Genomic DNA, 27,752 nt, shown 5'->3' on the forward strand with positions numbered 1-27,752 from the left:
TTGGGAGCTTGAAAATCTAATTTTGAAATGTTCATTCCTGTGATGTCAGGTCACAATTTTCCTGACTATAAGAATAAAAAAAGAAAGTATATGGGTAAAGACAATCTGTCTGTTTTTATTTCAGCAACTAAATCTAGATTTACTGCTTAATTTAAGGTACCCACGTTTGATTTCTTTCATACTTTTATTAGTTTCCATTCCCCCATTTCTGCTCACCCACCTGTTTCCCATTCCCACTCTTTGTTAACACTGTATTTTCTTTCTATGTCCTCAGAGAGAATCCTCACAAAGCCAATGTTGAACACTCAGACCAGGAATTGCAATGAAAGCCTGTTGCAGAGAGCAGACACATTTACTATATTAATCACCCTGGTGCTTGAAGCAGCAGCACTCAGATGCCCACGCAGGCAGGCAGAGGAAGGCTAAAGGCAGTGAGCACAGCAGATCCTGCATCATCTCTGTAGGGCTGGCTGGAAGATGTCAGCATCACTCATCTGTGTGTCTTCAGCTGCCTCATCTCATCCCAGTCCCTCCAGGAAGGAGCTGATACAGTGCTCTGATGGCTTTGTCCCATCTGTAGAGGCAACAGAAGGTAATGTCTGCCCAGGCAGCCCACGTTAAATGAGTTCCAGTCAAAATCCCCTTCATTTGCTGTGCCTTTCATCACATTTGCCCAAGCAGCACAAACCAGAGCTCTGCCCCCGCCCAGCTGCATGCAAGCCCCGTGGGGATGCACAGGAGTGCTCAAACATCACGGTCTTCCCGCTCCGCTCTGCAGGCGGCCCGGGGAGGTCCAGAGGCGATGCCCTCATTCCTGGCTGTCACGGAGCTGGTGAGTTGTTTGCAGCAGCTGCTACTTGGTAGGTTGCTGTAGATGAGGTGCCTTATTTGAGCCAGAACGTAAAAAGCTCCCCCAGATCACTGAAGCTGCCAATTTAGGCTCTGAGATGAGAAGCAGAATTGTCCCGGCAGGTTTGTTAATAGATAGATAATAAAAGATAGATAATAGGACCACCCCGTGGTCCTATGACCTGAGCAGTGGCTGCCTGCAGTGCCTGCCTGCATGAGCACTCCCCAGGCCCTGCCAGAACCAGCTTGGCATGGAGCAGGTCCAACCTGGCTCTACAGCTGATAGCTTGCCTGATGCCCTCCTGCTGCCTGTTCTGTATAACTCCCAACAAGAGGACTGGGATGTGCATTCAGAGAAGCAGAGCAGTATCAGCAAGGGCTCATGCGATGGTCAGCAGCCAGGTGACTGCCAGGGAAGCAGCCAGAGTCATAGCACTGACTGCCCATTGTCCAGGAAGCATTCATGACTCTTTAAATTTTGACTAATTTGGATGATGCTGCCCTCACTGGTGGCTTTGTCATTTCCATGAATATACTGCAAACCACCTTCTACATCTGGCTGAGCAACTTGCAGGGGAGGTGGGAGCACAGAAAAGTCGCAGGGTAACACCCAGGAGAAAAGCTGCAGCAGTACAGAGAGGACTCTGCACACGCAAGCCCCGTACAAGTTGATCACTGGAGGATTTCGGCTTGTTGAGGGCACACCTGGTGGCAGGTGGGGCAGTGCGGGGCAGGATGCACCAGGGCAGCACTGCCCAGGCTCAAGGGATGCGTTTCACCCTGCTGCAGTGTAAATGCCCCTCCACCCAGTTATGCAGTGGGGCAATCCTTGGCAACTGACATGAGCAAACTCCAAGGATCCTGAGCATCTCCATGCAAACTCCATGCTAGCGTGGCACAGCTTGTCTGTCTCTCAGTGCTGTGCTCTGCCTTAGACCTTTGCTTCTGAATTTGCTTTAAAATTCAGCAGCTGCTCTGCACACAGCCATTCCCTGAGACCACGTACTCTGTGTGGTGCTGATCTTCCACACTGCTTTGTTCTGCGCAGGTTGTCGGATCATCCTTTCATATTGATGTGATGCAGCCATCAGTAAACAGCCTTGTTGCCCTGGGTGCTGTGTGAGCCATCCCTGCCTTGCAGAGATCATAGTCTGCTGTCACACAAAATGTGGAGTGAATGAGTGAGGAGAGAGGTGAGGTAGGTACTGAAAGAACTAGCATATTGTGTAAAATCAGTGTTAGTCAGTCCCAGCTTGTCATGTGCCTCATATGCTTTTGGGTGCTACAGAACACAAGCACAATAAATAACAGCAACTAGAGCCAGGGGATCTGGATTCCTGGGTGCCTGACCAAGCTTTTGCATTGACTTGTGACTGTTTGTGAGCACCTCTGCTGCATTTCAACACCTGAGTCTATGAAACACTTTTTAATTTAATTTGTTGCTTGCTTTGGGGTCAGTATCTCAAGCACACTTCCCCAGTGCGTGGGGGAAGTGAGTTTTAACCCGCTTCAGAATCCAGAAAAATAAAGTGCTCCAGAGAAATCCGAGTGTGTTTTTTTACATTTTATGAATGGTGCTTCCTACCCTCCTCCTGTTTTTGCTTACAGAGAAGGGAGTCCGAACTGACTCAGGCATCATCCCACCATGGTGGCTACTAACCTAACCAGCTTGCAGCCTGCCTCCTTCCTTCTGCTGGGCATGGCAGGCCTGGAGGACCTGCACACCTGGCTCTCCATCCCCTTCTGCCTGATGTACATCGCCACGCTCCTTGGCAACTTTGTCCTCTTATTTGTCATTGTGACGGAGAGAAGCCTTCATGAGCCGATGTACCTGTTCCTGGCCATGTTAGCGGTGGCAGATATCATATTGTCTTCTTCCACAGTGCCCAAAGCCCTGAGCATATTCTGGTCCCTTTCCAAGGAGATGTCTTTCCATGCCTGCCTTACCCAGATGTTCTTCACACACTTCAGCTTCATCGTGGAGTCGACCGTTCTGCTGGCCATGGCGTTTGACCGGTACGTTGCAATCTGCAATCCCCTGCGATACGCCACAGTGTTCACACACTCAGTGATAGCCAAGATAGGGGTGGCTGCAACAGCTAGGAGCTTTTGTGTGATGTTCCCAACAATATTCCTCCTTCAGAGGCTGCTGTACTGCGGACACAGCATCATGCCGCACACCTACTGTGAGCACATGGGCATTGCCCGGCTGGCCTGCACCGACATCTCCGTGAACATCTGGTACGGCTTTGCCACCACCCTTCTGTGCCCAGGGCTGGACGTTGTGCTCATTGGGGTGTCATACAGCCTCATTCTCAGGGCTATCTTCAGGCTCTCCTCCAAGGATGCCCAGGTCAAGGCGGTTGGCACCTGCAGCTCTCATGCCTGTGTTATATTGATGTTCTACACACCAGCATTTTTCTCATTTTTCACTCTTCGGTTTGGCCACAATGTCCCTCACCATGTTCATATCCTGTTGGCCAATCTCTACGTGCTCCTACCACCCATGCTAAACCCCATTGTCTACTCATTGAAAAACAAACTAATCAGAGAAAAGGTGTCCCAAATACTCTTTAGGACTGGGCAATTGCGGTGACAAGGATGTTATTCCCCCGAAAGGAAGAGAAATTTTCTGTACCAGGGAAGCAGAGTGCATGTGTGTGAAATAACATGGCTTCTTCCTCTTTTAGACTCAGCACAACACCATTACTGATCAATTTTCCTGCTTATGAGATGCTTCTTCAGAATAAATCCCATCACCACTACAAAAGGAGAAATTAGTGGGGAACCATATACCAGAATTTTATCTGATGTAATCTGGTGTTATCCCATGAACCCAGAGATTTATCAGTGGGTTTGGTTGCAGCACATCACAAGGCCAGGAGAAGCAGCTGGAACAGAGGTGGCTTCTGTGTGTTCATCCACCTCTGCCTTTGGTGTCCAATGTGGCCAAATGCAGGAAAGTCCCACTGCACAACCAGAGCCTAAGGAATTCCTACATGCAAATAGGAAACCCCTAATCTTCAAGGACTGGTCTGGATCATGTATGTCTTGTCCTTATTACCATCTGTGGTGGTACACAATAAATTCATGGATCAACAACGCATGCATTACTAAGGAAAGGAAGACTCCCATTTCTCCCTGCTTGTGCGCTGGCAGCCCATCCTGTGCCTGGGCACACGTGCCCTGGGAACACAGGGCTCATGGTGCAGACATACACTTCTAGTTTTGTACATGAAACCCTGGGAAAACCTGTGGCCAACACATCCTTGTGGTAGGTGTCACAGCTTATCCAGCCTGTTTGAGATGATACATTCAGCAGGAATCCCACCTTGAGAAGCTTGCTTGTTAGCTCCTCTGCAGATCAACAGACCTGTTTTTTAGAACTGTGTCTTTCTTGATAGCCTGTACATGCTTTTTCTGGCTCATCTTTAACTATCCTTTGTATCCACTGAGAATAACTGTTCTTACTGACAACCCTTTTCAGGTCTTTGTGATTACTGTGTTCCCCAATTAATTGATACATAGGGATGATATTCACAGCATCACATTCATGAATATATCCAGTACTCTGTCTTTAACATTTCATAGAATTCCAGAGTCATTAGGGTTGGAAAAGACCTCCAAGATCATCTGGTCCAGCCATCCCCCTACCACCAATGTCACCCACTAAGCCATGTCCCTAAGCACCACATCCAACCTTTCCTTGAACAGCCCCGGGGACAGTGGCTCCACCACCTCCCTGGGCAACCCGTCCCAATGCCTGACCGCTCTTGCTGAGAAGAAATGTCTCCTCATTTCCAACATAAACATCCCCTGGCACAACTTGAGGCCATTCCCTCTGGTCCTATCACTGGTTACCTGTGAGAAGAAGCTGACCCCCAGCTCCCCACCCCTTCCTTTCAGGCAGTTGCAGAGAGCAATAAGGTCTGCCCTGAGCCTCCTCTTCCCCAGACCAAACACCCCCAGGTCCCTCAGCCGCTCCTCACAGGACTTGTGTCCCAGGCCCTTCCCCAGCTTCGGAGCCCTTCTCTGGACACGCTCCAGGGCCTCGATGTCCTTCTGGTAGTGAGGGGCCCAAAGCTGAACCCAGCACTCGAGGTGCGGCCTCACCAGAGCAGAGCCCAGGGGGACGATCACCTCCCTGCTCCTGCTGGCTGCACTACTCCTGACACAAGCCAGGATGCCGTTGGCCTTCTTGGCCACCTGAGCACACTGCTGGCTCATGTTCAGGCGAGCATTAATCAGCACCCCCAGATCCTTTTCCTCTGCACAGCTTTCCAGCCACTCTGCCCCAAGCCGGTAGCGCTGCATGGGGTTGTTGTGGCCAAAGGGCAGGACCCGGCACTGAGCCATGTTGAACCTCATCCCTTGGCCTCTGCCCATTGATCCAACCTGTCCAGGTCCCTCTGCAGGGCCTTCCTACCCTCCGGCAGATCGACACTTCCCCCCAACTCGGTGTCATCTGCAGACTTACTGAGGGTGCACTCAATTCCCTCATCCAAATCATCAATAAAGATATTAAAGAGGATGGACCCCAACACCGAACCCTGGGGAACACCACGGGTGACTGGTTGCCAGCTGGATTTCACTCCATTCATCACCACTCTCTGGGCCTGCCCTCTCAGCCAGTTTTTAACCCAGCAAGGAGTGTACCTGTCCATGCCATGGGCTGCCAGCTTCTCTTCTTTAAACATTATCGAAGCACTTACTCCTTTTTTTTTTTCCTTAACCAAAGAAAGCAGATAGAACATAATTCTCTATTAGACATTATTTAAAGAGGCAAATCGATAGAAGAAATTACATTTGGTTAAAATATTTATGCAGTTAAATCACTCTGTGTCAAATGCATTTCTTCCAATTAATAGTATCTTCTGTGCAACGCGAGAAGCCACATCTTTTGCACAGTTGAGCAACCTGATCTAGTGGGAGGCGTCCCTGCCCATGGCGGGGGTGGTGGAATTAGATGATCTTTAAGGTACCTTCCAACCCAAACCACGCTGTGATTCTACGACTCCATGATCTGACCATAAAGACGGCATACATTTAAGTCACAAGCCATGGCCAGCAGCCCATCAGATCTGGTCATGGGGAAGGTGTGGAAGAAATACTTCTTGCTGAGGTACACACCAAAGAGGATGGCTCGGTAATAAAACCCATGTGTCCCAGGCTCCAGCCCCACAGCCTGGGGGCTGTACTGGGCTGGCTCCATCCTGCTGCACTGCAGGACACGAGCTGGATCCAGTGCTCAGACGTGGTCTCACCTGTGCCAAACTGGGGGAACTGCTGCCGTGGCCCTGCCAGATGCAGCCCTGTCAGCACCGCCCCAGCACCGTCTGCCTTCACAGCAAGGTGTCCTGGTGGTGCAGAGCTAACTCGTGTCCACCAGGACCCCAGCCTCACAGGCCTCCTTTCTGCCCCGAGCCGGACAGTCCTCATCTAAAATAAAACCAGCAGGTAACATGTCAAATATGTGGGACAAATCCAGTCAGGACTAAGGCCATCTATGGCAACAGACCAATACATCCTGGACCACTGCTTTAATTTGTGCTGGTTGTCATTAATAATAACAACTGACTGCTATGGATCAGCTGTATATTTGAGATCTGTGGTATCTACTTGCTAAGGAACCTTGTATTTCATGATCCTTGAATTATCCTGATTTCAGTAAAGTTATAAACACACGACCATTTTATATTTATAATCCTAATATTTCAGCTTTCCCCAATAGCTTTGATACCCACTTAAAGCCTCTTCTCCAGGATCAGAATCAGAGTAAGGCACAGCTAGCAATCCTCTCACAGAAATACCTCCTCCGGTTCAGCTGGGAGTCCTTCTTTTTCATATGGTAAAGCATTGTTTGTTGTTTTTCTGTTTGTTTGTTTGTTTTGGTTTTGTTTTGTTTTATTTTGTTTTGTTTTAACATTTTTTCTTTTTTCTTTTTTTAATTTCTCCCCCAAATTCTCCTGCCAGGTTTGATTGCCTCATTTGCCATCAGCTTTGAAAGCCTTTCTGGCAGAAGTGTGATATACAAACTTTCCAGGGAGACAGACACATAGACAGCCATTCATAAAATACCTAGCATTTCTAGTAGAACTCAGAAAATTAATACAGTCAGCTTCTGTATTTCTCATCAAATCATACAGCTTATGTGGAGTTAGAACTAAATACTTAGAGTTCCATTTATCTTATAAACCACAAGAAAGTAAAAATGGAAAAGCTCAGGAGGTCAGAGTGGTGACTAAATTACATCTTTTGTGGCAGTGATCATCCGCAGATGAGACTTTACCAAGCCAGGACAGCGCAGGCCAATTGAACACACTGTACAGGCAATGTTGCTCTGGATGCATCCCAGCACAATGTCCCTCTTCTCTGTATCATGACTCTGGTGTCTTCTGTTTCATTTATAAACACCACTATCAACACTGTAGACTTTCCTGCTTTTCCCATCCTGATTGTGGATTTTATTCCCTTTTTTTTTTTTTTCCAGGCCATTCCTTCACTTTTTCAAAATTACCCAGGGCACTAACAATTCTTTCTTTTGTGCTTCTGGCAAAGCTGTGGATTTAATAAATATTTTCTTTACTGTGCTGCCCACACTGACATCAGGCCCAAAAGGCTCATTTAGACTTGCATTTTACCCGCAAAAGAAACAAGAAACAGGATTTGAAATGTCCCTATAATGGTTCAAGCTCAGCAATATTCACTGGCTCGTTTATGAAAATACTATGTGATATGTATGCTAATTCATCTCAATAACTAAGACAGATGTTCTTTTTCCCTTTGTGTGAACTGTTACCTTTCCACAGAAATGATCTGATTGATATGATTTGTACTTGACAAATTTGTAAAAACTTTTGTTTGTCTACTTTACTCACCCAAAGCTATCACTTGATCATTTGTTTATGTACAAATTTCCTAGGCTCCTGTGGCCTCTGCCTGTGCTGGCCCCTTCTTACACTTTTCCTGCTGGCTGTGATCTGGTCAAGGTACTCAGCCTGCTGGTAGTTTCTTGGTGGCCCAGGGGGCTGTTCTCTTTGGAGCATTCAGACCTCATTTTCTTCCAGTTTTAAAGATATTTATTTTCTCTGCCTTTTCCAGGCTTCTGATATTTCCTCTCCCTTGCCATGGTATCTGAATGGCAGCAAAGAGGTAAAATTGCTTTCTTTAGTAGTACTTGAGGCTGAGATGACATCAGTCATCAATCTCAGTATATTACTGTGAAATGGAAATAAGACCATTGCCTTTATTGGAGTTTCTCTAAATTTCCACTAGTTTCACTGAAAAATGTCAGGTTCTGAACCCATATAAGGGAGGACTTCCTGTCACTTCAGGTCCCACCAGGTTTGAGTGACAGTGTGCCCCCAACTCTGTAAGTCTTAAAGGAACTAGAAGAAGTTTCAACTACAAGATATTAGTTAGTTTCCTATTGATGACCAAGAGCAAAACAAAGAATCCAAAAGATAATACACATCAACAGAGTGATTTTAAAGCAAACATCTGGATAGATGAATACCTTGACAGATACTTTCATATGTGAATAACGGGGCATCTGCTGTGGCCAGCGCAGCAGAATCAAAGCCTTCTGTTTGTCATGCTCTAAAAATCCTTAGACTTGTTTTATATTAAAAGTGTATGGAGTCCTGAGCAAGGATTTATCATGTAGCCCTGCAATCCCTGTAGTGACATACTCAGCTAGGAGTCTCAGCTGATATTTATCACTTTAAACTGCAAATCGCCTTTAACATTGTGCATGCAGGGAAGCACTCCCTGCTTATTAATTCACTTTAGAATGATCTTTACCTGGTTCTTTCTCTGTGCTTAATTTCTTCTTAATCTCATTGATTGCAAAAGACAGAAGTGGATGACTCCCCCTTACAATGAATTGGCAGTGAAGCACGAGGACATTGCAGCTGAAAGGGGGAGGCTGTGGCAAGCCAGGCACGGCCCCCAGTTAAGCAGAATAACAGACATCGTTATACACTTATGCATCTTGCTGTTATAAACCTCCCATCTTCGCACTGCCAATAACACAATAAATCCAACCAGTACAGACTTCAGACCTTCTAAGCCTTTTATGTACATATATGGAAATGCAGCACTCAGATCACCAGCTAAAATTCTGTTCTTTACGGTATTTACAGACACAGCCCTTCTGCTGGACCTTGAAGCACCACCAGAGGGGCAAGGTTCCACTCTCAGAGCCACAGATAAAAACCATCTGGTGCTGCAGCTCATGGCAAACAAACCACGCCTATGTGCTTATCAGGGGCTGCTTCGCTGTGTGCTTCGGCTCTGTCCTGCTGTGCCCCCTCCACCCCCCTGGGAGACAGCTGCCAGCCTCCCTCTTCCTGTCTCTTGGGGAAATCAGCCATGTGCAGTGGGTACCAAATGCTGGGGTCTCTGCATGAGTTAAGATCACAGCCATCTTCAAAGCTAAATACAGATTGAGAAGAACAACACTGGGATGAGTGGCTGGGTTTACGGCTCCCTCCCTGCCCTGCGATGGGCTGTCAGCACCCCACGGGCTGCACACCTCACCCCAGCTGGTCCCACAGGCTGTCCTACCCTCCCAACGTGCAACAGACAGCTGCAGTCCATCACAGCTGACAGCACTAACAGCTGAAATGACCCGCAGTGAAGGAGGTGGGACGGAGTACAGCCTCAGTAGCCTACGTGGGAGAGGGATGGACACATCTATGCCTGGGGATGGCCCAGAGGTTGCAGATCCAGCTGCCAAGCTTTGACCGCTTGCTGCAGCAGCTGTACAGGGATTTGCACAGTTGGCCCACGGGCCAGGAAGGTGTCTGATGTAGGAGGCTGGAGGGCGCTGGTCCCCCAGCTCCTCTGCTGCAGGAGCCCCCATGGCTCAGTGGCACTGGAAGGAGGCAAAGGGTCTCCCATGGCCCCACCACCTCTCCTCAGCCTCCTCGCTTACCAGTCCAGTGCTCACCTTGGCCATGCCACACTGACAGCCTGTGATGGGTACAGCAGTGTCCTGACTGCAGCCAGCCCCTGTTTCTGCCTGTCTTTGTGCAGCCTGCACTGAGAACAGCAGAGGTAGAGAATTCGGTGCTGCGCACCCACGGGGCAGAGAATGAATGGGTCTTGCAGCACAGCAGATTTCCCCAGGCCCTGCTCATCCCTGCCTTCCCTTGCTGAAGCTGAGGGGCAGTGGAGCAGGTGGACACGCTCCTTTTTGTGCATGTTGGGGCGTGGAGAAAAGACAAGGCAGAACCTGTCCAGCAAGAGACAAATGTTCCAAACAAATGGTAAACCTCCAGCTCCAACCCTTGTCCCGGTGACTGAGAGGAGGGATGTCCTCTGCAGTGCTTCTGTGCATGGCGCCATGGCCATGCCAGTGACTGGAAACCCAGTGTGGTCAGGGTGGAGGAGCCAGGTTACATGTGAGGTTCAGGCCATGGGGCTTCACGGTCACATCTGGCCGCATGTGCAGCTCACTTGAACGCCTTGCTGGGCCTGAAAACCCAGTGTGGTAGCTTCTGATTTAGGCAGCTGCTGAACTGAAAATTTCTCCTACAGCTCCTGCCTTCTGGATGGCTGTTGAAGACACAACAGCTCTCCTGCACTGGCAATGCACATCAGTCCTCCATGGCTTTGAGCCCCGCTCTGGTCTCCATCAAAAGCCCTTTGCAGTACCAAAGGTGAACAGAAAAAGCTTTAATAGGTCGGAGCTAGATGCACTGGGGAGGACACACCGTGGCACCCTGGGAGGGCTCCTTGGCTGCTCCTGGGATGTGTCACACGTGTCACACGTGCACTGGAGGGGAGAGCACCCTGTGGCAGCCAGGTGCCTCCCCCGCTGTCCCAAAGGCAAACACAGGAAAGCGCATGAAACCTCACCCTACCCTAGAGCTGGACTCCAAGGCAACCAGCAAAACACCCTAAAATGCAAACTCCTGATTTCACTGAATGCTAAAAATGGGCATTAAACAGAAATGTGAGATACATGCCATAAATCTGAGAGATGTTCTTCTCATGCTATATTTAGCCATGAAGATTGCTACCTTTCAGACTCAAAGAACAGCTTGCGAGTTTGAAAGCTTTTTATAGTTTGACTGTAAGAACATCTAATAAAAGACAGCATCTCTCACCGTAAACTACATTTGTCTGACATATTTGCAGCTACATACTTACAGTATTTGCATATTTATAATTACAATTTTACAGCTCTAACAAATGCTACCTCTGTTAGCTCTACCCTCAGAGTTTTGGGAGTCTGCACGGTGTGGCCACCAGCCACTGTGCCCAGAGGCTCAGGTGTCCCCAGAGCCTTCCTCAGGGACGTGTGCCACATTTGGTCAGGGGCTGCTCTGTGCAGGAGATTGGTCATCCAGCATTTTGCTTCACACTTGTTGGTGCAGAAGGGTTTGGTGGGTGTCGAGCATAAAGCACACTGACTGGTGCTCAGGAAGGACTCCGAGACGTTTCACATTCATCACGTTTGTGCCTGGATCACAGCCCAGCTCCTGCTGAGGCTCAGGGGTGTGAGCCCTGTGTGGCTGAATACCCACTCCTCTCCTTGCTGCCTTCTGCAGCCCTTGGTTTTGCTTCTCCTTTGAGATGAGGATGAGCCCTGTGTTGGCACAGTGTGCTCAGGGTTAGGTGCAGGGAGAGGCACCATGCTTGGGACGGCAGAGTCCAGTCCCCATCTTCTGAGCTTTTCTGAGGGATCCCGCCTTGCTCAGGTAGGAACTGCCAGGAAGGGAGGCGATGTGTTCCCCCTGTGATCCCCCTGGCTCAGCATGCCTGGCTGTCTTGTATGTCAGCTGTGCTGAGCTGGATAGGACTGTAACAGGCCTGGAGGAGAGGAGTTTCAAATCTTGTTTTGCATTCTGTCCTAAAATGCAGGGTGTTCACTTTGCTTTAAAATGCTGTGCAGAAAAATACCGTTAATTAGGATACAGTCTTTCCTTGGTGCATATGTTTTCTAAAATGGCTAAGAATATCTAGCATAATGAGTTAGAGCTATTCCAAAAATCAAGTATCTGTGTAAAAAGCTACTATGGCTGTAGGAGTCTGCAGTCAGGGCACGTGTCGTGGTGGAAGCATTTCCAGCAGGCAGTGATGTTTTCCCGGAGTGAATGCTTTTTCAGTAAAGCATCATGAAAAAGGCATATACTAATGTTGCACAGCTGTTTAGGCATGGGTTTGATAGGCAAATGAAGTGTAGCGATCTGGTGTCTCTCCTTCTGGAACGCAGACCTGTGACATGGTGTGGTCCCTGGCAGCAGTGATGTGCTCACCTCCTCTTGTGCTTGGCCCCCAGGAGCAATGGTCTCTGTCTCTGGTTCAAACTTGGGATTGCAGACTGGGAAAGCAGGGACCCCCCCCGCCCCGAGCCCCGGTGAGGTATTGAAGCCACAACAGCACTCAGGAGTGTTTAACACGCAGGTTTCCATTGCTCTTCGCACTTGAGGTCTGAGAAGTTTTTACACCTACAACCAGTGCCCATCTGTGTGTATGGTGACATTTTGATGTTGCCTGCTGGCAAATGAAACCAAACCGAGTGGTACTGTCAATACAACAGAAGGAAGGGATGCCATCCGAAAGGACCTGGACAAGGTAGAGAAGTAGGCCCACATGAACCTAATGAGGTTCAACAAGTCTAAGTGCAGGGAGCTGCACTTGGGCCAGGGCAATCCCAGACAAGAGCACAGACTGGGAGAAGAACTCACTGAGAGCAGCCCTGTGGAGAAGGACTTGGGGGTTCTGGTGGACGAAAAGCTCAGCATGAGCCAGCAGTGCGTGCCTGCAGCCCAGAAGGCCAACTGCGTCCTGGGCTGCATCAACAGAGGGGTGGCAGCAGGTCAAGGGAGGTGATCGTCCCCCTCTGCTCTGCCCTTGTGAGGTCCCACCAGTAGTCTTGTCCCCCAGCACAAGCAGGATGTGAATCTGTTAGAGCAGATCCAGAAGAGGGCCACAAAGATGAGCTGGAGCACCTCTCCTATGAAAGAAGGCTGAGAGAGCTGGTGATGTTCAGCCGAAAGAAGAGAAGGCTCCGGGGTGACCTCATTGCAGCCTTTCAGTATTTAAAGGGGGCTTATAAAAAAGATGGAGAGCAACTTCTTACTCAGGCAAATAATGACGGGACAAGGGGGAATGGTTTTAAACTAAAAGAGGAGAGATTTAGATTAGATGTTAGGAGGAAATTCTTGTGAGGCACTGGCACAGGTTGCCCAGAGAGGTTATGGATGCCCCATCCCTGGAGGTGTTCAAAGATTACCCTGGGCAACCTGATCTAGTGGGTGGTGTCCCTGCCCATGGCAGGGGGGTTGGAACTAGATGTTCTTTAAGGTCCTTTCCAACCCAAGCTATTCGATGATTCCATTTTTCTATGAAATCTAAAACAGTTTTTGGATTTAAGGTAAAGCAAGGTACATTTTTTTAATTGTGGCTATGATTCACTGCTGGACAAAGTGACCATAGAGGGTGGTAAACTCTGTGTCTGAAGGTGCTTCATCCTGACTTTCTAAAACCTTTCCTTGCCACGAAGTAATTTGCGTGGAGCATAAAGGCATGAGGGAAACTTTAATGCTAAGGCAACAGATGACATCAGACCCATAGTCTCAGCTGTCTAAATCTGGGTCCTGCTAGCCAGAAAGGAAAAAGTGTATCAAATACTGACCTAAGGAAATGGAAATAGGGGAAGTTGCTGAAAAATGCCTGCCCTGGACACCCAGGTCTTCCCTGCTAGCACCTCCACTCAAGCACTGTTTTCCTGAATTTGGAGAATCAGTTGCCTGAATCTTGAAGTGGATGCATTATTGATAGGAAAAGCCTCCTGACTGCATTCAATGAATTTTAGAGATGTTGATACTGTTTGGCATCTGGCTGCACACAAACTACAATGGTGTGTCTGCCGCAGTTATTAAATGTACATGGTGATAAATAGAGTTGTCTCTTCTATTCAGAAATTTAATGTTTTTACAAGTCCTTCCTTCCAATTTTTATTTATCTAAACAGAAGTCCATGGGTAGACATTGTTTTGGCATGTAATATTTTGCCAGAAACATCCTTAACTATGGAATTAGTGCTTGAGTCCCTGCTGTAAAACAAATTGCACCACAAAATGACTTACCAGCTTGCTGTCTTTCAGACAACCACCTTTCTCTTTCCCTTTTTTTTTTTTTTTTTGTCTGTTTCTCCTTCCTGGACCACCACAGATTTCCACTGAGATGCCCCAGTGACCATTCTCAGTGTTCTTCACAATATTCCCAATGTTGTTTTCACTCCATCTCTTGAACAACTTGGTGTTTTGCTTCCTGTTTTTCCCATCACTAAATTCTCCAAATAGATTTCTACTCAGCCCAACCCCAATAAAAGTGCTTTCTTACCCTAAGTATTTGCCATTGTTTCAGGACATGGCACTGACTATGAACAGAAACCTTTCCTCTTGGTGTGTCCACTTCCTTTGCTTGCTAGTGCTCTCAGGAGTTCTTTATACTTGCTTTTCTTTCTAGGCCTCTCAGCAGGCTAAACTCTTAAAAACTGGATTTTCCCAGGTGATGGAGCTGTCTTTGAACCACAGCCATTAAATAATTATTTCATTGGGTATCTATGGATAATACATGAATCAAGATATAAGCGTACAATTGAAATGGCACACAAGTCCAGCACTGATATTCATTTAACTGAAAATTTACAGTTTAAAGTGTGATTTTCTTGTTATTTAGCGCCTTTTTTTTTCTTTTTTAGTACTAACTCGGTCACATAGGCCAGGAAGAGAAGCAATTGGTAGCAGTAGTATCTAATATCTGTACTTTTGCTGTATGTTGAAGTGCAGACCAGATAATTTAAAATAATATTAGAGGTATAGAATGAAAAGAAAATACCTGTTACCAAAAGCCTCAAATCTAAAGACAAGTCAGGAGAAAGAAATGAGGAGACAAAAAAAAATAAAAATGGTATGGTCATCATGAGAGGTTGCAGGAGCTGTATGTATCACTGCATGCCAGGCAAACAAGAGGCTGTACTGCAAATTATGGATTTCATGAGCAGAATCAGCTGGAAAATGGAGGGGGGTTGAGATTATTTAAATTTCCTTTTTCATGTTGCTCCTTTTATCAAAATCATCTGGAACAGATGAAACCTCACATGCAGTAAACCAGCAAGAAAAATATCAAATAAACGTGCATGACTATTGTACTGTCATTGAAATTGGCTTATGTCTGATTGTGCAGCCTTTAAAGTGCTTAACTAAAGCACAAGGTAAGCCTGTAATTAGTGAACCAAAGACACAAACTAGAAATGATCCAGTATCATAACTCTGTGAAATCTATGCAAACAGATTTATGTTATGCACTCTGCCTCTCACAACACTGCAGTATAAACTGCTATTTCAAGGAGAGCTTGAAAGTGCAGGAGCATACTGTTAAAAACATCACCATTGCACTCAGCTATGGCAAGAATAAATACCATATATGCATGAGCCCATTAACTTCTTTAATTAATGTTACTATGATAAATACCAACATGTAATGTTACAATTGCTATAAACATTATTAGTTTTAGGAAAAAGGAGTATAGTTCACAATTGACCAATAATGGCTGAATTTGCAGTGCTGCCAGGTAGTTAGACTCCATCCCGACTGCTGCAGCCCTGCTCCAGGATGAGATGCCGTTTCACGCCAGCTGTCCCTCCCTGCTCTTTTCTCCTGCTTCCCATCCAGCACATGCTTTGGTGCCTGGTTTCAAGGACCTGAACTCAGCTGAAGAGCTACATCTCCAAGTGCCACTGCGTCACACGCTCATCACTCGCCTGACACTGCCAGGGGATGTCCTCCACGTCTTCATGGTAACTGCCCAAGCTCTATAACAGGCTCTTGGAGAAACGGCTGCCAGGAGAGCTGCGTTGGTTTTGTAAATGCATTGTGCACCTACAGTAATAAACCCCAGAAAGACTATGTGCTCTTTTTAATCCATGGAGAATTTTCTAAATACCTGGCAGGTACACAAAATTTCTAATCCAAGTGTCATTTAAACAGCAATAAAGCATAGCAAAATGCAGCAATATAAATCTGAATAATTCATACCAGTCACTATGTTCTGATTTTATGCTGAGCAGGTAAATCTGACTTAATATGTGGTGGATTTGCTGCTGTGGTGAGGAATTGGGTTGACTACAGTCTACTGGGGCCTTCAGGAGAAAAAGGTTTCTGAAAACAGAGCCCATGTTAGTGTATGAGAAGTTTTAGCTATTGAAGGCAGAAAGTTTTCCCATTCTTAGCCATAATTCTGCATCATCCAGGGCTAGTTACAATTTTGTTAACACAAGACTCCAGCCTGTGGTCTCTTACCTGAGCAGAGGTCTGAGCTCTATCCCTTGCAATGCTGCAGAGCACAGCAAGAGTCTGTAAAAACAGGGACAGCACCTGTATGTTAATCCTTCTGTTTTACTCCATGCTGAGCAGCCCCATGGTTACTGTTCAGAAGGATTTAAGAGAAAAAAAAACAACAAGCTGAGTGCTAGGAGTGGACAGCAATCAGCATCAGGGAATCATCCTTACCCTGATGCATGTACATAACATTCACTCAGATCAGGTTCCTTCATCTCGACAAGGGCACACATAACTGAGAGGATTCAGGGAGGGCATCATGTACAATCAGAGGACTGGAACAGCTTTGTGCCAGCAGGAGTGAGTGGTCCAGGACTCCCCAGTCAGGAAAAGACCACGCCTGGAGAGGCTACATTTGTAAAATCACATAACGGTTAAGGCTACAGGCACCTCTGTGTCCATCTTTTTCCAACTCCAACGAAGTGCCAAATGCCAGCTGTAAGGTTGTTCAGCTGTGCCTGCACTGAGCTGCAGCTACAGCTACAGACCCTCCATGCAGCACACTTGTCCCGCACTGCCTGTCCTGCGTGCATGCTGGTGTGGCACCTGTGGCAGTGCACAGAGCTCGTATCTGCTCGCGCGGTGCCCTGCAGCGGCTGCATGCACCTTCCTTGCGCTTCTCCAGGCTGCCCCAGGGATTGAGCTGGCAGCAGGGACTGCAGACTGGCTGGCTCTGAAATTGCTGAGCCTCCGTGGTGCCTGTCACTGGGAGTAAGATTGACCAGAGCGTGCAAAACCACAGCGTGCAAAACCACAGCGTGGCTGAGGTTGGGGGCGCCCCTGGGTGCCGCTGCTTGCCCCCTGCCCCAGCAGGGCCCCGCGGAGCCGCTCGCCCAGCCCCACGTCCCGGCGGCTGCTGGAGACCCCGCGGAGGAGCCCCCAGCCCCTCTCCGGGCAGCCTGTGCCAGGGCTCCGGCACCCGCCCGGCACAGCAGTGCTGCCTGGGGCCCAGAGGGCACCTCCCAGGCTCCAGGCTGGGCCCGGGGCCTCTGCTCCTGGCCCTGGGCACCCCTGGCGAGAGCCCGGCTCTGGCCTCTGCGCAGCTCCCCGCAGGCCCCGGCAGCCGCGGGGGAGCTCCCCCAGAGCCTCCTCCTCTCCAGGCCGAGCAGCCCCAGCTCTCGCAGCCTCTCCTCACGGCAGAGGTGCTCCAGGCCCTCCCGCACCTCGGCGCCCTGCGCTGGGCTTTCGCCACCAGCTCCAGGCCTCTCTCGCCCCGGGAGCACCCCACGAGCAGCCTCCCCAGCGCAGAGCAGAGCAGAAGGATCACATCCTTCAACCTGCTGTTGATATACTTTGCCTAATGCAGCCAAGAATACTGTTGGCCTTCTTAGCAGCAAGGGCACATCACTGGCTCATGTTCAAAATAATGAAGGCAATCATGCAGGAAGCACACAGGGAAGGGCTGCTCACCGTCTCTCCTCATACAAAAAGCATCCTTGCTTCCAGTGGTCTCCAACGGGCCTAGACTGGGGATGTTCCTCACTGCGGGCCAGTTACCCTGGCTATGGCAACATGGCATGGTGGGGGCAGACAGTTCTGGCTTCATGAGGTTGTTCTCCTCCTATCTCTGATCAATTATTTACTTTCACACAGACACAGACCATAACAACAACTGAAAGCTGCACCCGGTCAGAGCAGAGTGGACACCAGGTGACACTTGAAACACCTTGGCCAACTGTGGGTATATTTTTCCTGTGGTTTGACACTAGTTCTGGCTTCCTTTTGATTGTATGCATCCCCATTTTGGTCAAAATCACCCATTTTTCCACTAGCTGTCCAAGGCAATAATGGATTCATGTGCTCTTGTCCATTAGGGATCACTGGCTGCAAGAATGCCCCTTCACCCTGGAAGCTGACCCACAGGACAGCACTAGTGTTGGTGGAGATCACAGAATCATAGAATGTCCCAAGTTGGAAGGGACCCACAAGGATCACATCCTTGGGGAGCCTGTTCCAGTGCGTGACTATCCTCTCAGTGAAGAACCTCTTCCTGATACCCAGCCTGAACCTCCCCTGATGCAGCTTGACTCCATTCCCTTGGGTCCTATCACTGGTCACTAAAGAGAACAGATCGGCTCCTGCTGCTCCACTCCCCCTTCTGAGGAAGCTGTAGACCGCGATGAGGTCTGCCCTCAGCCTCCTCTTTTCCAGGCCGAACAGGCCCAGTGACCTCAGCCGCTCCTCGTACATCTTCCCCTCTAGGCCCTTCACCATCTTTGTTGCGATAAGATAAGATGAGATAAGATGAGATAAGATGAGATAAGATAAGATAGGATAGGATAGGATAGGATAGGATGGGATGGGATGGGATGGGATGGGATTAAGATAGGATTAAGATGAGATAAGATGAGATAAAATGAGATAAGATAAACCAGGTTGGATGGGGTTTTCAGCAACTTAATTTAGTGGGAGGTGTTCCTGCCTAATGCAGGGGGGTCGGAACTAGATGATATTTAAGGTCCCTTCCAACCCAAACCATTCTATGAAACACATAACATAACATTCTATGAAACACATTGCTGCCCTTGTGGAAGGGTGTCCAAGAAGTTTTCACATGTCTCCATGCTTGCATAGTTTCGTAATTGCAATAGTATAATCAGCCGTAAAGTAGCTGTTCACTGGTACTGCCTTGGTACCTGTTGTCACAATCGGTTATGCGTTAGGGAATTTAAAAAGGGATTAGACAAATTAATGAACAATGGTCCATAAACACGTATTCCAGTGACTGTGCAGGGACATGACCTCTATGATCACTAGTACAACAAAGAAGTTGGGACACTATGGGGTAATGGCCTGTGGGAGCTGCCCAAGCCCAGGCACCCTTGGAGAGGATTTACTGCTGGCGCTGAGGAGCTGGGGGCAGCCCCACAGTCCGAACCCATGGGACAGCTTTCACCTTCTTGCAGCAGAGAGGGGAGGCACTCACCAGCACAGCACAAGGGCTCTGTGCTTCGGTTTCTGCCAGTGATCACGCTCTGATCTTTTACATGTGCCTCCCAAGTGTTCCAATCCCTGCAGACATCTCTGGGGAACTCTGCAATTTGGTAGCTGCTCTACAGGGAGGGAGCAGAACCACTGCCATGGGCTGTCACAGTGCCAGCAGCCATCTCAGAGAGAACACAAGGCAAGGAGTGATGGCCTTGCTCTTCCACCATGTAAGCCCACTGGTGCTGACCTGCCATGGCTCAAGTACTGGTGGTACAGGAGGCTGAAGGTGAAAGCTGCCTCTGAGCAGAGGAAACACAGCGGAGCTGAGAGCAGCATAACAGATACAATCAGAGACCAAATGAGAAATTACAGAATTTGTTGCTGGTATTCAGGGATGATCTTTAGGGACTCAAACCTCACTTGTCCAATTCAAGCTCGCTCCCGTGTTGCAGCATCTTCCTGCACAGCAAGGAGGCTTGCACCTGGGGAGTTTTGTGTGGTACAGAGAACAAGCACCGGGCAAAGGCACAGGGAGGCCCCTGTCTCTCATCCATGTGCATCCAGATGAGCTCATGCAAATGCACTGCAAGAGAGTTGAAATACAGAATTTAGTAATTAAATGAACTTAGGGGTTTTCCTCAGCCTTTCATCTGAGCTGCCTCCTTCTCCATGTCCCAAGCACTCCCATGTGCACATGAGCCCATGAGTTTATTTTCCCAACTTGTGTTCAGAGGTCAATTTTAATCTTGCTTTGTGGCTCCCAGAGAGATTCTGCCCTTATCATGGGTCTGAGATAACTGTGTCTATAACCACTGTGGGAGGTCCCTGAGGTTTTTGAGACATTCCAGTGCCACGTGGGAACTGTAATGTTTAAGAAAGATCACTCTGTCTGTGGCTCTGTCTTCATTCATGTATCTCTGACTATCATTTTCCTTTTTTTCTTTTTAATCCTTTCTTGCTTTCTGTTCTCAGTTTTTCTTCTTTCTTGGTTCACACATAACTTCAATATGTGTAGCATCTTCATTTAGGGATATTAAAGCACTTTATCAAAAAGAAGCAGTTTCTATTCGTAACTTTCCAGCAAGCAGAATATGTGAGTGTTACCCACTGAAATAAATAATTGATTGTTGTTGCAGAGCAGCAGCAGAAAAAAAAAATAGCATTTCCAGTCTCTCTACCTCCATCTACCACCTCTCCGCCAACACCTCCTTTCCCCAAGGTACCTGAGCGCCCAGCATGCTTTTGAATAGCAGAGATTACATCTTTTCTCTGAGCTATCCACCTGGAGAGACCAGACCTGCCTTGCTTATTCTCTCTGAGCAACACTCACAACCTCCATTGACCTGCACAGCTTAACAAGCCCTGGTATGTAGTGGACAGGAAAGTTGGGCCAAGAAAACTTCTTTCTTCCTGTTTCAAACCAGAGCAATCCAAGAGTTGGTCATGCAATCTCTGATTTCCATTTTAGCAACCACCTTCTAAATCCTAAATTTTTTAGACAACAAAAAATTTGATGGATGGAACAAGCAAGTATTTGAAATGAAATGTTTGAAGTAACAATATCTGTCCAATGTAAAATATATCTCTTCCTTATCCCATTCCTTTTATGTTCATCAAGATATCCCCTGCTTACAGTCTTTTATGGGGTATTTTAAACAATTTTTGCAGGGAAAGGAAGAAAAGATTAGATGTTCCCTCAGGTCCCCTAGGGTTGTCTGCTCTTCTTGTAGCCAAATGCTGATTCACTTCTGAAGGACTCCAGCTCCAGCAAGAGGTGGTCAAACACGGGTGCCTCTGTGAGATGTCTCCTTGTGCTGGTGGTGGGTGTCCCTCTGCAAGGTCCCCATCTGCATCGGGCATCGCAGACCCCAGCAGCTGGTGGCAATCCAGGGCTCAGCTCAGTTGCTGTCCCCATGGTGATGAGTCCCAGTGGAGATGCCCTCAGTTTCCAACTGTGGCACAAGTCCTGCACACTACCCTGTAGCCCTGTGCCATGCATGGGCTTTGTATGGAGTTTACAAGGTCTCAGGAGTGAGGCTGGTCAGGTTTTCTCTCTCCAAGCTTTTTTTTAATTAGATTTAGCAATAACAGCAACCAGTATGCTGACCAAGTGACTATGACTTTTTTTGCTTGCTGTTATATGGTACACCCGTAGTTTCAGCTTTATGCAGATAGTAGCAACAAGTAGCTATTCTGTGCTGAATGAGATATTTATGGCTAACATAATGCTGTAGTGCTGAGAAATACAGGTCTGGCATGATGTCAGGGGCCTTGAGAAGTGGGGACAGAGGATGCAGTGTAGGGGAGTGCAGGCGCGGGATGATAAAAGGTGGGGCACAGGCTGGCACTGGAAGTCTCTTGGCTACAAGTAACTGGAGGGGACCTTAATGATCATCTAGATCCACCCCCCCACCATTGGCAGGGATGCCACCCACTAGATCAGGTTGCCCAGGGCCTTGTCCAACCTGGTCTTGAACACCTCCAGGAATGGGGCATCCACAATCTCTCTGGGCAACCTGTGCCACTGCCTCACCACTCTCTGAGTGAAGAATTTCCTCCTAACATCTAATCTAAATCTCTCCTCTTTTAGTTTAAAACTATTTCCCCTTGTCCTATCATTACCTGATTGAGCAAAAAGTTGCTCTCCATCTTTTTTTATAAGCCCCCATTTACGTATTTAAAAGCTGCAATGAGGTCACCCCTGAGCCTTCTGTTCTCCAGATGAACATCTCCAGCTCTCAGCCTTTCTTTGTAGGAGAGGTGTTCCAGACCTCTGATCATCTTCATGGCCCTCTCTCTCACTTTTTTTTTTTTTAATAAAACCTGTAATAGCTAGATCAGGATGGTGATTCTTGTATTAGACTCTTTAGATTTCAATTATACTAACAATAAATTCTGCGCTTTATACATCAAGCGGGCTTCCATTTTGCCAATAAATATGACTCTGAGCCATGTGGGCCACCATCAGGCATCTCCAATGACACCTGTGTTCTCCAGTGGCACTAAGAACCAATGTGCAGGCAGGTGCCTCAAGTTCCTGTCCAGTGCAGACCCTGAGTCACCCAGAACACATCTTAAGATATCATTGCGAAAGAGAAGATACCATCCCAAAAGATACCTTCTGACTTCTGGGATCAGTTGACAGGCTGCACATCTCTTCCCACCCCATTGGGATGCCTTTGGATAAGATTCAGAAACTTGGTTACACCAAGTGCCTACCCAGGAAACTTAGACATCTCTATAGAGTTGCTTTATACCTTTTAACACATTTGTAGCCAGGTGGTGTTACTCATACTTTTGGTACTGGCACGTGCTTTGCAGACAGTGAATTTATCTCTGGCATTCCAAAGAACCTGTGTATCTGTTGCTTTGATAAATTGCACTACTCATTAATCTAGCTGTGGTAGTTATTGAATGAGACCAAACTCTTTTAAGGTGTGGCCATAGTAGTTCATGGAACACAACTAGACTGAGGGCGTATTACGTTATTTGTGCATGATCATGATAGTTCAGTACACTGAGTGTGACCAGACTTATAATGACTACTTGGGCATCACCCCCAATTATTTTAACCTTTAACGCAATAGACAGGGTGCAGACATTCACACTGGACACATTGAAGGGCCTTCTGGAGAGCCCTGGGAACAGCGCAACCATGAGCATGGTATATGTGGGAAAAGGTTGCAGAAAATGTGACAAAGAATTGCAACAACAAGCAACAGGTACATGAATAAATTCCATATATGTAAAGAGTTAGTATGGCTCTTTTAATATGCAGGAAAGCCTCCCTAATTTATTGCAGGTCTTCAAAGGACAGGAAAGTATTCTGGCTGGGGCAGATCCAAGCAATTGACTCTGCCTGGGTTCCCGAGAGCTTTGCATTCATCCAACAAGAAGCCGTGAGATGAGAATGAGGTCCCACACACTAGTGAATAACTGAATCAGAAAGTAAAGGCACATGGCTGTCCTTTAGAGTGAGCCCCTACAGGAGTCTGTGCTGGGACTTCTGCTTTTCGACTGATTTTATCTGGGACAACAGCAAGGTGACCATGTTTGCTGATGGCATTGTTCCTTCGGGAACAGGAGGGCCAGCTGAGAAAATCTGCAGAAGACCCTAGTAGAACTGAGCCTCTGAACAATAAAACAACACATTAAAAAAAAAAAAAATCAGTTCAGACAAACATGAAGAGATGCACCTGGGGAAAAAAATAAAATCCACAGAAAGCTTCACATAGAAAATGACAGGCTCGTGGCTAACAATTATCTCTCAGGAACAAGCTGTCACAGTTACAATAGTTTTACAACAACACAGTTCAGTGATCAGCAGTGTCCAAAAACAAACCAGATATTAGAAATTCCTAGGCAAGGAACAGAAAACAAGGCAAGCGCAGCACTGTGCATCTGAAATACAGCTGCAGTCCTGGTGCCTTGAGGAGCAGAAACACTTGCCATGAGAGATGAGTGAGCAGATTGTGGCTGTGGTTTGAAAACAGACAACTGTGAGGAGTCTTGAGAGAGGTGGTAAAGGCATGGAAGAGATGAGTGTGGGACGATTGCTCATTGTCACCTCCAATATGACAGCTAAAAGCGTGAGAAATGGAAACAGCATAGGGCTGGTTCAGAAGGAACGCATAGAGGTCATTATTCACACAACGTCACTAGACTATGGAAATCACTAAAACAGGGTCTTGTGGAGTTCAAAGTGTTCATGAATTAAATTTAAGAAGATGAGCTCTGTAGGCAGGTGCATTCATCACTAAAAAGTCAGTGCTGTGATTGAAGAAAAGAGCAAAACAGCCCTAAAACCTGTGCTGTTCCAGCAGGAAGATCCCACCTGTTTGCAGAGGGTGGGCACTTCCTTCTTGTGACCAGACCCTTACTTGTAGTTTTAGTTACTGTTTTCAGGTTTTTGCAACAAGGTGCACTGTTTCCCTTCATCAGCTGGCATCTATTCTTTGTGTTAGGAGTTATTATTCTTTCCTCTGAGACAATAGAGCTTATTTCTGCACATCCTGTTTTTGTGATGAGAATTACCGCTTCTTTTTTTGTTCTTGGTGGATCCTGGATCTGTGCTTCCTTGCTTGTTTTATCTTATGCAACGGTGTACAGCAAATTAAAACTGCCTGCTGTAAGGCAAGTAGAGGAAAAAGGACTTGTTATGAATGGCCAAGGCTGATAAGAGACCTGTCCTTCAAAATAAACAGCCAGATTGTTTCCCAGGCCAGATAGCATTGCCTGTGAAAGGGGCTGGGCAAGCTGGTTGTCACACCAACAAAACTGCTTCTAAGGTAATGAATGCTGGCAGAAGTTAAAGCTCGTTATGCATATTAAGAAAGTAATTTCAAGTGCCAGCACCTGTGTTAGAAGGCATTCCCATTAAAGCTGACCCCAGGAAGCTCCTGCAGTGAGCCCTTTTAGGGTTTTACAGGGGACTTAGAGGCTACCTGGACTGGTAAGGTTGTTTTCTGTGATTATTTTTTTTTGGGGGGGGGGGGAAGGAGGGAGTTAAGTGTATCTTATGCACGTAGGTATGATGTGAGTTAGCTACTTCTTAGCTCTCATGTTTATATGTATGCTTTCTCAGTTTTGTAATTGCTATATTCTGTGCCACTTCATGCTCATTTAATGCTGTAAGTAGTTTGTCTTTCTCCTGTGCTCTGCAAAATACTTTGTGGAAGGTGGTTGGTTTGGACCCTTACCCTGTTTTCACAAGGATTGTGAAACAGTGCTGTTTCCGCAGTAAGTTACTGTAAGAGTCCTATTAACCTCTGGGTGGGCAGAGGAGGCTAAGGCATGGTAATGTGAAATTAGAGACCCACAACTCTGAGATCAAACCAGATAGACAAAAGACAAAGACCCAGATGCAGATAAAACAAAGAGACTCTTTTTCTGTACTTCTGAAAGCAAGGTGGATCTCCTGTAGCTCACTGTCCATGTGCGTTTCACTATAACTCCTAAACTACTAGCTGAAAAGATCACTTAACTAGCAATGTCTATTCATTTAAAAATGCTCAGGATCTGAAAGCTCTGCTCTGAAACAGTGGCGTGACTTAATGAAGTGAGTGGGTCTCATATAGCATCCCCTTTCTGGTCAGGGTGTTTTGTGGAATGTGTGAGGTTAACTACAAAACAGTCCTTGGTGCTAAATGTGGCTGACCTTCCAGCTGTGCCTGGGGGAGCTGCACTTGTGTCCTTGGTGCTGTGAACTGCTGGCAGTCTGCTTGTCCCTCCTCAGGAGCAGGTGGCCTGTGCAGCGTGTCGGCTACTGCTGCTTGTGGCAGACCCCTTCCTGCACTGTCCCTGTCCCGCACAACTCTGGCCTCCCATTCCCTGACCTGAACAGGGTGGCTGTGGAGATGAGAGCAGGGCAGGTGCTGCTTGTGCTGTTGGCTGCCTCAGCAGTGATGCCTGCAAAGGACCCGTTGCTGAATGTCTGTATGGATGCCAAACACCACAAAACCAAGCCTGGCCCAGAAGGGACGTTGCATGGCCAGGTACGATGCTGCTGTTGATGTTAGGTGGGGTTGTCTGGGTCTGGGACCACTGTACCTACCTCCCCAGGTGATATGGGCTTGCTTGTGCTTTAGGCTTAGCAACCACCCACCTGAAGAAGGTGGCCTGTGCTGGGTATGAGGCTTGTTTGATGCTTCCCTCTAGAAAATGGTGAGGGGAAGTGCAGTGCTGTGAGGAACTGTCATCTCACTGTTACCCCTTTTTCACTAGGGGTATCCTTTCCAAAGCCTAGGTAACTAAGATAAGAACAGATAATGGATGGCATGGAAAGACCCTCTCTTTTGCTCCCTTTATCAATGCTATTATCAGTGCTAGAGCATATTCTTACTGTGTAGCTCTGATGGCAGATCTTGGTAGGGATGGGACTAAGAGCAAGCCAGGGCACAGGAGGTAGTGGTTCTTCTATTCCTCTGCCTGGCACCAATTCCTGGTGAGGATCTGGCCTTCTGGGTCCTCATATTCTTCCTCTAACTCCATCTTGTTGCAGCCCTAAGCTCTTTGGCCTAAAATGTCCAAGGGCAGGCTAGAGAAGAGAAAATGCTCTTGCTGGTGATGGGTTTCTGCCTCCTTGGGCTCCCTCAAGATCTCCCCAACTAGTCTGTCTCCTCTTCTGTTGCAGTGTGCTCCCTGGAAGGACAATGCCTGCTGCACAGCCAACACGAGTTCAGAAGCCCACAAGGACCAGTCTTACCTGTACAACTTCAACTGGAACCATTGTGGGGTGATGCCATCCAAGTGCAAACGCCACTTTATCCAGGATACGTGCTTGTATGAGTGCTCACCCAACCTGGGACCCTGGATTGACCAGGTAAAGTTAGATCCCATGTGACGAATGCAACAGGTCACAATATGTTTTATGGTGGCCCTCTATTTGGTATGGTGTGGCATGTGTGGGTGCGTGCTCCTCAGGGACACTTCACCTTTCCTACTGGGTTTGGATAGGCTGATGGAAGAACTGCCTGTTGTCAAGGCATGTCTCCCTTGGGGTTGAACTTCTTCTGAGATCAGCTCTGGACCCCAGTGGAAGGAGCCAGGATGGGACTTTGAGGTCCTGCAGATCCTACTCGTTAGCTTTTGGGGGCCACCACCAGCGTGCATGGTCCTGTTCCCTTGTAGGTTGACAGCAGCTGGCGTCGGGAGAGGATTCTCCATGTGCCACTCTGCAAAGAGGACTGTGAGGAGTGGTGGGAGGACTGCAAGGACTATGTCACATGCAAAGACAACTGGCACAAGGGCTGGAACTGGGCAACAGGTCAGTGGGCTCTGTGGGAAAAGCCTTTCCTCCTACACACAAGCAAGACCCTGGGATCGTCCCTGCTCCTGCCTGGTGTTTGGAGCCAAGACCCTCACTGCTCTCATCTGTCTGTGGAGTTGCAGACTGGAAGGTGGTCAAGCCACCATCCATCACTGCTGTGATGCAGTGATGAGCTGTGGGCAGGCTGATAGCAAGTGGCCTCCTCTCCCACATGGAAGGGAAGAGATGGAGGATGCTAGCTCAAGTTGTTTTTTGCTTTCTTTTTTTGGTACTGTCTTCAGGAACAAACCGCTGTCCTTGGGGCTCCATATGCAGGCCCTTCACCCAAGTGTTCCCTCAGCCAAAAGACCTGTGTGAGAAGATCTGGTCCAACTCCTACAAATATACCACAGAGCGTCGGGGCAGTGGACGCTGCATCCAGATGTGGTTTGACCCTGCCCGGGGGAACCCCAATGTGGTTGTGGCAAAGTACTATGCTTGGAAGAAGAGATCCTCTCCTGTGGGGATGGAGAATGTGACTCCTGAGGCTGGTAAAGCTGTGTGTGCACTGCCATGGCCTGTCCTGGTCCTGCTGCCTCTGGCCCTGGTGTTGCTCCCTGAGAGAGTGAGGAGCTGTGGGCCCCATGCACGGGGGTCTCTGTGACAGCTCCCCAAAGGCATGTGGCTTTCACTGCTCCGAAGGAATGGGCTCCTACAGCAGAAGCTGGTGTGGGTGAAACCTACGTCTGGTCAAACTGGTGATGTGCCCCAGCACGTGCTCAGCATGAATTGTTGACCTTGACAACTGCTGCTGCTTTCAGTTGCTGATGAAGGCAGTTATTTCTGTATTATTTCTCTGCAGTACTAGG

General features: G+C 47.8%; 2 protein-coding genes across 2 annotated transcripts; both read left to right on the forward strand.

Annotated features, from left to right (window-relative positions):
• Positions 1 to 2,494: 2,494 nt before the first annotated feature.
• On the forward strand, positions 2,495 to 3,445 carry LOC118259783 (olfactory receptor 52B2-like). The gene has a single exon (XM_035569547.2). It carries the CDS (start codon positions 2,495 to 2,497, stop codon positions 3,443 to 3,445), a length of 951 nt encoding a protein of 316 aa, XP_035425440.1.
• Positions 3,446 to 5,909: 2,464 nt separating this feature from the next.
• On the forward strand, positions 5,910 to 27,547 carry LOC118259782 (folate receptor gamma-like). Its single transcript, XM_050714489.1, has 5 exons — positions 5,910 to 5,995; positions 25,480 to 25,630; positions 26,269 to 26,457; positions 26,766 to 26,901; positions 27,186 to 27,547. The coding sequence occupies exons 1-5, from the start codon at positions 5,910 to 5,912 to the stop codon at positions 27,545 to 27,547; spliced, it is 924 nt and encodes a 307-aa protein (XP_050570446.1).
• Positions 27,548 to 27,752: the final 205 nt, after the last annotated feature.

This window comes from Cygnus atratus, chromosome 1 (assembly GCF_013377495.2).
Source record: "Cygnus atratus isolate AKBS03 ecotype Queensland, Australia chromosome 1, CAtr_DNAZoo_HiC_assembly, whole genome shotgun sequence".
NCBI classification, from domain to species: Eukaryota; Metazoa; Chordata; class Aves; order Anseriformes; family Anatidae; genus Cygnus; species Cygnus atratus.

Coding starts and splice junctions, on each gene's coding strand:
- LOC118259782 (XM_050714489.1), top strand. CDS start 5,910: ATGGCCAGCAGCCCATCAGATCTGGTCATGGGGAAGGTGTGGAAGAAA. Junction 25,631..26,268: donor AAGGGACGTTGCATGGCCAG/GTACGATGCTGC, acceptor CTTCTGTTGCAG/TGTGCTCCCTGGAAGGACAA. Junction 26,458..26,765: donor TGGGACCCTGGATTGACCAG/GTAAAGTTAGAT, acceptor GTTCCCTTGTAG/GTTGACAGCAGCTGGCGTCG.
- LOC118259783 (XM_035569547.2), top strand. CDS start 2,495: ATGGTGGCTACTAACCTAACCAGCTTGCAGCCTGCCTCCTTCCTTCTG.